Raw genomic sequence first — 9,290 nt, forward strand, 5'->3', positions numbered from 1 at the left:
AATGGATTCATTATCCCAACTGCATTTGTTTAGAAAATGATACAAATTGAATACATTAGAAAAAACTGGTAGTGACATGATATTTACAAAAAAAATAATGTCCCAGTGGCTGTGGTTCAGGTCCTTCAGGGTGTTTGCTGCTTCTTTTCCATCTCACAGAGCATTCAACACCCAAGTGACGGATCGGCCCTTCACACACACTCAGCTCTAACTACACTCTGTTCTCCCAAGTCTTCATGTTCCCAGCTCTTGGTCACTTCAGGCTCGTTAGAACCGAGTGACTAAAAGTCTAAAGACTTTAAAGCCAAACTTTTAGACTATGAAGGTAGGGGCCCCTACAATGCATAAATTGCTCAGGGGACTTGATGGGTTAAAGGCACTTTTCAAATTGCTTCCTTTGGTGCCCAGGTGTGCCTTGTACCCACAGTGCTTCAAGGTGCAGCCCCCACCCTGCCCCTACACACCCTGTGCCCCACCACAGCCTCTGCCCTGCCCTGCTCAGGGTAAAACAAAAGAAGCACAAAGGAAATTCTGGCTTGTTTGTTATCAATGGGACCTAATAAGACACCATTGCTATAAAACAGAATTCAATAACAACACCAGTCACAGTGGAGTCCATGCCATCTAAAGACCTTATTGTAAGGCGCTGTCCATAACAACTCAGCATTCAAGACTGAGGTTTATTTCTTAAACTATCATATCTTTCCTACAATTACTCCTCCCTTAATATGAAATCCATCCTATTTTTAATAAAATGAAAATACCCTGTGGCTCGGTGGTAAGAGCAAGGATTTCGGTTAGGAACAGACATGGGAGGTTACCATATCATTGCAAAAGACGACTCTGTCTCATCGTAGAGCTTAACTTCACACCTCTGGCCTTTCCTTCGGTCTGAAGTTGTGAAGTACTTTGGCTCCCCAACCTTAGAAATGGGAAGAAATCATTATTCTTCATCAATCATTGGAGAGGTATTTAGGTATTTGTTGATAGAAATACACAAACGTTTACCTTTTAAACATCAAATTAAAAATATTAAAATAGCAAGAACCATTAATATATATTTGATGATTTTAAAATGTCTTCTGTCTCTAAACCAGGTATATTTGGCTGAAGCTATAAGTTAGACACACCTTGGAAAGAGAGGGGGCCATAAGGGCTTAAAGTTGAGACTGAGTCTTCCCAACATGCCAGAACAAATGCTCCATGACGGGTCCCTTGGTGACATCTATGTGGCCTCCTTGAGGGTAGAAAGTGTATTTTCCACATCCGTGTATTCCCATGGCTTAGCATAGAGCCTGGCAAGGAGCTCATGTGACTAAATGAACTTAGTCTCTCCGGGCCTCAGTGTCCCCATCTCTGTATCAAATAGCGGACATATCTGCCTTTGCCTCCTTTGCCTTCTCCCCAGGGCCAAGGCGGAGGGGCCACGAGGGGTAAGGGAAAGCACTTCGGCACACTGTCCAGTTCTGTCTGTTGTGGGGTAAGAGAAGCAAAGAAGTGGAGGTGACCCAGGGGCCCTTCTCTCATGACAATAGCAGGCGCCTCTGATGGCCACACAGCAACAGCCCCCACATAGATAGTCGTTGGCTGCCACCATGCCACTGCCGCCACTGTGTCTGCTGGCAGGACTGAGCTCCATGGGAAGGAGCTGGAGAAAGACGCAAAGGTGCCAAGAGAACAGGATCTGGACAGGAAAGTCAGCGGGAAGGACGGCCAGAGGACGAGAGAGGCCAGCCTGCATAGCTGGGGTGGGAGTGGTGGTGGTGAGGCGAGATCATTGTATTAAAAGGAAATTTAAAGTGAAAAGACAGTGGAGGTGAAGAAGAAGAGAGGACAGGTTAAATAAAAGTGTGAAGACAAGGAAATGAAAGAGGGCTTGGAGCAAAAGAGGAGACAGAGGCATGAAGAGAAGTGATGGGTGCCAGACTCACTGGGGAGTGGGCAGTGGGAAAAGTTGCAGGTTTTTGCATATATTCATTATTATATATTCTTACTGAATTTTAGACAATTCTTACTACGTTATAAATGTAATGGCATTATAAAGAACTGTGGGGAAACCGCATACAATTGAGCACTTAATTGAACAATTGAGTAGGACTGAACCTAAATTGCCTAGAAAGTGACTTCTGTTTTTCCAGATTGTCATATAGGGTGTTTATTCATCCACCCTAAATTATATTTCACACTCCCCATATGGCAGGCCCTGCGCCAGGCCAGGGCTAGTGAACAAAACAGACACGGCCTCTGCAGCCAGGGGCCTGCCACCTGAGAGTCAGCACTCCCTCCGTCAGCATTTAACACCACAAAGCAACTAGATTTATTTACCACATTAACTATAAGAAGCGTGTAAGTCTAGTTCCTCTTTTTTTTTTTTTTTTTGGTCTATTGACTGTCCTTCCCAGTATTGAGAAATTACTCTTTCCTATTTAATTTTCTTCACGTACTTTTGTGCAATTTTACTGCTGAGGTCTACCTCTAAATCTTTGCCTAGGAACTCTGGACTGCCAGACTACAGACCTTGCTGCAGTGGCTGAGAAAGATGCTGATGCTGGGAAGGAGCCCCATGGAGTGCTGGCCAGCACCGTGCCACGCCGCGATTAGACTGCAGAGCCCCTTGAGCAGTACAGTGGGTATTCTCCCTCCTTCCCCCGTCTCCGGGCAGCTCTAAAGCACACACGCACAGAACTAATTTCTTGACTTACTCAATATGCCTGTTCAAGGAACATGATGGAGATCTGCAAGCCAGTAAGCTCACCCTTTCCATGTGCATCTTTGTTGAAGTGGGAAAGCTCTCATATACCTAGTGCATCATTTATGAGGAGAGCGGTACTCTGCATTTAGTATTCAGGTATGATTTTGTTTTGCCGCTCATTCGCAGATAAAATGCTACTTTCCCTTTAATGAGAAGCGTTACTGTTTTCTAAATTCAACTCACTACCAAGATACGGAGGAAAAATTACCCCAGCGGATCATGATGACACTACAGCCCAAACACAAATTAAGTGACAAAGACTCCCCCACCCCAAATAGCACTTGGCATTGTTGGGGTCTTAACTTACCGACCTCACAGCTGCAAGCACATTAATAATCTTCCCATTAAGACTTTGTCCATTTGCAACAATGTCACCCAATGTATAATAATCCTGAGACTCTTTAACAGGTAAATGTATCAGAGAAAGTAACTTGGTGTCCACTCCACAACTGGAACAAACTTTTACCGTTGAGTGATTCTCACTGAGCAATAGTTTATAGTTGCTAAATTGCAAAAACACACAAAAAGGTTAATACGAAATGATTTTTGAATAGAAAAATACTTACAGGTTCACAGTTTAATTACTTTTTTGGTGGAAATTTAGACTATATTAAGAAATGTATACTTTTTACTCTTAGAAAACTGAATAATGTGATAAAATAGTTTCTGTTTAAAATGTATTTTAATTAAGAAAATTTATTTTGTGTTTGTTTTTTTGTTTTGTTTTTTTGGGGGGGGGACAAGGTCTCACTCTGTTGCCTGGGTTACCTAAGTACAGTGGTGTCATCACAGCTCGCTGCAAACTCAGACTCCTGGGCTCGAGCAATCCTCCTGCCTCAGCCTACTGAGTAGGTGAGATTACATCTATATTACCATGCCCAGATAATTTTTCTGCTTTTTTGTAGAGACAGTGTCTCCATAATGCCCAGGCTGGTCTTGAACTCCCAGCCTCAAGCAATCCTCCGGCCTCAGCCTTCCAATGTGCTAGGATTACAGGTGTGAGCCACCATGCTCAGCCAAAGAAAATGTTTTGAGGATCAATTCATGCCTGAGCTCTAAGCATATTATTCATCTGACCTTGGCCAAGACTCTGAGCTTGTTTCCTTCTCTATAAAACAGAGATATAAAAGCACTCTAAAACTTTAGGGGAGGGTCTTACGAACCCAAGGACTTGTTGTTTCTCTTATGACCCTGGCTGTTCTGTCTAGTGTCAGGTCAAGGACTGTGTTTTCTTACCTCTGCAGCGGTCTCTGTGGAGGAAAATGCACCTGACCTAAGCTGCTCTTCCCCCTGCACCCCTACCCAGCCCCTCACACCATGCCATTGCCTTAGAATCACATCACTTCTGTCCCACACCACTGCCTTGCCCTCCTAACTAAGCTTCATGCCCCACAGTCCATCCTCCACATGCAGGCTGGTACACAACTGCCAGAACGGCCTTTGAGGTGATGCCTCCCCCCTCTGGGGGCTGGGGGGAGGATGGACTATAGCCAATGACAAATACAGGGTACATAAGCCCAGTCCCCTCCCCTCAGGGTGCTATTCTGAGGGGCTACTCCTCCGGAGCTCCCTCCTGGGCTCCAGTGGAGGCTCCAGGTCAACTTACTTCTTTATTCAGCTTCTCCCCCACCCCAACCCTATCCTTGCAGGTGTCTCGGGAGAGCTCTCCCTCAATAAAGCACTCACACAAAAATCGCCCTCTCAAGCTCTGCTTCCAGGGAGCCTAGGATGGTAAGGCATGTGAGCAAGAGTGATACCTTGATACAAAAAAAGACATATAATTTCCAAGATTTATCTTCAGTTTTAATGTGACTGGAGTCAAATTTTTGTAACTCTAAGAATGAGGAAGTACTAAAAACACAGCCATTTTTTCATGTGAGTCTGTATCAAAGTACATTATCTTATAATCAAAGATAAATGCTATGAAAGAGAATTAAACTCCTAACTTTCAAACTGAAGTACAGTGCCATCGGTAAGCTCTCTGCTAATCTGAGACAAAATCATTAGTAATGATCATTCCTGCACAAAGATTGTTGATCTCTGCATTAGACAGATATTTACCTAGGAGTTGCAGGGCTGAATTTTTCTTCTCTTTCTATTTCCTTTCTTTGGATCAGAGGATTTTCAATTATCACTAAAACAGAAGGTATTACAAAATAGTAACAGGGTAAATAAAAAACAAGTGTATACAACAATGACTGTCACAATGTGGTTTCCAAGGTCTGAGCTGATGCCATGTATCCCCCACAGTCCCCATCTCGTGTTGTTGTGAGAAGTGGAATCCCAGGGTTACGACCATCAGTATGACCCCAGATGACATTTCTGATGCTGTGTGTTTAAATCCCACCATGTCACCACACTGATATCACTTTATTGGTCTAGTGACATTCAGCATTTGATCTTGTGACAACATGGCCTCCAATAAGACCTCTTCCCACTCCACACTTGCCATGGAAACCAGTGGGGTTGGAAAGAGCAATGCAAAGTCTGGAACACTAACATGGGCACTGCCACTCATCAGCTTTGTCAACCCAACATTTTAGGGTTTCAGCTTCTTCATGGCCTATGCAACCTTCCAGTGCTCTGCTTTGCTCATTCCTCATACAACCATCTACAATTATCCGTGTCTTACAAATAAGGAGATTGATGCTCACAGAGGTTAAGTAAATTTCTTGAGGTTATATATCTAGAAAGTAGTAGAGACAGAATTAGAATTGTCCTACTTCAAAAATCTGTAATCTTTTCACCCTAACACACTAACATCCTAACATCCCACTTACATTTATAATCATCACCAACTTTAGGCTTTTAAAATCTCTTCTGTCATTCGTCCTTACAACCGTCAACATATAACATTTTGATACTGAAATATATCTTTATCTGTCTATATCACTAACATTCCTGCATCCATTCAAGGAATGTTTATAACAGTACTGGGCCCTACAAAGTTTGCAAAGTTCTCTGCCTTCATAGCCCACATGTTTGATGACCTTATTGTTCAATTGGAGAGATACTATATATAAACATAACCCTAAAAATTAATACTACAAGACAATATATGATCAGGTACTAAATAACTGGTGTGGGTGATGGGCTGCTTGATACTACAGTATTAAAGACAAGTGGTTTAATTACTCACATTGCTCTCTACTTTCTCTTTTCTACCATGAAAGAGATCTAGTAGACATGCTTTCTTGTATAAGGCGAGAGCTGTCACTGAGTGACTAAGCTCTACATTTTACATTATACTAGGCACACTGTCTCACTTAATATTTTCAAAAACCAAAAAGTTTTTTCAAAGTCACGATGTACATACACGTTGCAGCTGGGATTTGAATCTAGATCTAAGTTTTCAAAGTCCTTGTTCTTTCTACTATACTATGCTTTACTGTCACAGGGATACTGGGGTGAGTAGAAGATGCAAAAGATTTGGTATTTCAACTAAAAATAAAGTTTCTTAAAATTTCATTAAAAATTCAAATATTGGCTTTTATCAAAATCTATTCGGTGGCCCTATGATATGTCTATAGAAACATAACAGCTGGTGGCTTATGTCTATAACCCCAGCACTTTGGGACGCCGAAGCAGGAAGATCACTTGAGGCCATGAGTTCAAGATCAGCCTGGGCAATATAGCAAGACCCCCATCTCTATAGAAAAAATTTTTAAAAATTAGCCCAGCATGGTGGTGCATGTGTCGTATAGTCCCAGCTACTCAGGAGGCTAAGGCAGGAGGATCATTTAAGCCCAAGAGTTTGAAACTGCAGTGAGCTATGACAACACCACTGCACTCCAGCCTGGGCAACAGAGGAAAAGAAGAAAAGAAAGGAAAAGGAAAGGAAAGAAAAAAGAAGGAAGGAAGGAAACTGATTATAACAAACTAGGGGTTGATATAAATTGAAATATATAATAAACCAAAGATGGCAAAGTCGCCTAGTAAAAATACAACTATCATGTTCATAGGCTTCAAGTAACATGCTGAATCCCTTGCATTATGCCCTTAAACTTGACGTTTTTCTGATGAGGTTCTTGAGAATTATCAACTGTTGTCTTATTTCATTTTGACTCCCTTAGTATAGTAGCAAAAGCATGCTGCAGGGACAGATACCGGAACAGTACACTGGAACAGAAACAGTTTAAGAATCAAGGCAAACTTACCACACTCGCCAACCCTAAAGCTGTCAGAAAGAGACTTGATGTAACCTTCATTGCCCCAGGATGTTGCATTTACAAAATAGGTTGGCGAGTCCCGAATGGTGAAGCTGAAAGTGTACCGCTCTGATCCAATATCTAAGGGAAAATCAATGCTTTTATATTTCAAAGTTTCATTTCAGCTTTTAAAATGACTCATTATTGATGATTAGTATGATAAAAATGCTCAAAACGTGGTACAAAATGTTATTTTGGATGTATATTCTATAAATACTTGTGCTTTTATGAATTTCAAAGCAAAGTAGTAAAAAGCTGCCAATAGTTCACCTTATTATTGGCCCCTTTGCTCCCTTTCCCCAGTTATCTGTGCATTTGGAAGGGAAGATACACAGACCCAAACTGGCCAGATATCAGCTTAGATTCTCCATGTCTCTCTTATTGATATATATATTTTTTTGTTTTAGAGACGGGGTCTTGCTCCTGCTCAGGCGGGTCTCGAACTCCTGAGCTGAAGCTATCCTCCTGTCTTGGCCTCCCAGAGTGCTGGGATTACAGGCGTGAGCCACCGCAGCCAGCTGATATTGTTTTAACCTAAGTCATAATTCAGATCTAAATAGTTATGTCAAAACAAATTGTGCGCAACTAAATGAGTACCACTAGGGGTCAGCAAGTACATTTTTTCCCCAAATGGAAATCTTGTTACTATTTTTGCTAATTAAAAAATATAGCCTAATATAAAGATGCAAACTATAAATATATACGGAACTACTATTAGTATCTACCTTTGTGGAGAGGACTAGGATGGCAAGAATAAAGAGTTGAAGGGGGAATTTCACTTTTCAACTCTATGACCTTTGATCCTATTGGAATTTTTAATGAAAATGTTACATGTGCAATGCTTTTAAAAGTCAATAAGCATACCTTCTCCGAAAGGAATGCTAAAGATGTCATCATAAAAACAAGTCAAACAATACGGAAGTGTTTCTCCTACACTCACAATCTGATAGGTGAAAAATTATATTTCATTGTCATAAGTTTAGCAAAAATTTTAATAATTACTTTTTTATAATTCATGTACTTTAAGTTATACCTTCTAGGATTTAGTAAACAGAAAGACATATAGACTTCCTCAAACTATTCAAATAGTAATTCTGACTAGTTATGATAAAATACGGCACATCCAAATGAGTATGAGTACCAGATGACATCTTTGTTTAAAAAGGAATATTAATATGAACTAAAACAAAAATAAAGGTATCTATTACTATGTCATGAGTCAAAGTAACATAGCCACAATTAATCAGGTGATTCCAGCAAAATTAACATCTTCTGCCAAAATTACTGGCTGGCTGGACAGAGCTCTGATTCACTTAAGCTATATAGAAACACTTATACTATAACCTTTAATAAAAAAGTTTTAAAGCTAGTAGTAGTGAACTGCTAATTCTATATTTTATCTTTCATGTCAACTACAAAAGTTTACAGGTGAGTTGATTTTAAAAATCCATCTTTAGACATGAACAGATTTTTTTCAAAAGAAGATATACAAATGGCCAACAAACATGAAAAAATGCTCAACACACTAATCATCAGGGAAATGCAAATTAAAGCCACAATGAGATACCACCTTACCCCTGTCAGAATGGCCATTATTAATAAGTCAAAAAACAACAGAGGTTGGAGCAGATGCAACGAAAAGGGAATGCTTATACATTGTTGGTGGGAATGTAAATTAGTAGAACATCTATGGAAACCAGTATGGAGATTCCTCAAAGAACTAAAAGTAGACCTACCATTCGATTCACCAATCCTACTACTGGGTATCTACTTAAAGGAAAAAAGTCATTACATCAAAATGACATCTATATCCAAATGTTTATTACAGCACAATTCACAATAGCAAAGATATGGACTCAACCTAGGTACCCATCAACTGATGAGTGGATAAAGAAAATGTGGGATATATACACCATGCAGTACTACTCAGGCATAAAAAAGAATGAATAATGTCTTCTGCAGCAACTTGGATGGAACTGGAGACCATTATCCTTAGTCAAGTATCTCAGGAATTGAAAAAAAAAATAGCACATGCTCTAATTTATAAGTGGGAGCTACATGATGGGTATATATGGTCATAAAGTGGTGTAATGGAAATTGGAATCTAAGAAGAGGGAGGGAAGGAGGGGAGCAAGGGATAAAAAATTGCCTATTGGGTATAATGTATACATTTCTGGTGACAGATACACCAAAAGCCCTGACTTTAGCATTATACAATTCATCCATGTAACAAAAAACACATGTATACCCTAAATCTACTGAAAGCTTAAAAATCCAGTTTTAGTCTTAGATTATGTTTCCATAGTCCTAAAACTCTTTCACAGTTCAAG

The 9,290-nt window shown here is 40.3% G+C and overlaps 1 protein-coding gene across 1 annotated transcript in view; it reads right to left on the reverse strand.

The window, feature by feature from the left end:
- The window catches only part of MEIOB (meiosis specific with OB domains), a gene marked incomplete at its 3' end in the record, with an annotated part of 15,271 nt that continues 5,981 nt past the window's right edge, over positions 1-9,290 (reverse strand). Inside the window, exons 2-6 of the mRNA XM_012647498.1 lie at positions 6,910-7,058; positions 4,814-4,886; positions 3,060-3,255; positions 822-922; positions 1-19 (exon numbers count right to left, since the gene is read on the reverse strand). Of these exons, the coding sequence (XP_012502952.1) occupies positions 1-19; positions 822-922; positions 3,060-3,255; positions 4,814-4,886; positions 6,910-7,058 (538 nt within the window). The remainder of the gene's footprint in view (positions 20-821; positions 923-3,059; positions 3,256-4,813; positions 4,887-6,909; positions 7,059-9,290) is intronic.

This window comes from Propithecus coquereli, unplaced genomic scaffold (genome assembly GCF_000956105.1).
Source record: "Propithecus coquereli isolate 6110/MARCELLA unplaced genomic scaffold, Pcoq_1.0 Scaffold27, whole genome shotgun sequence".
In the NCBI taxonomy this organism is placed as follows: Eukaryota; Metazoa; Chordata; class Mammalia; order Primates; family Indriidae; genus Propithecus; species Propithecus coquereli.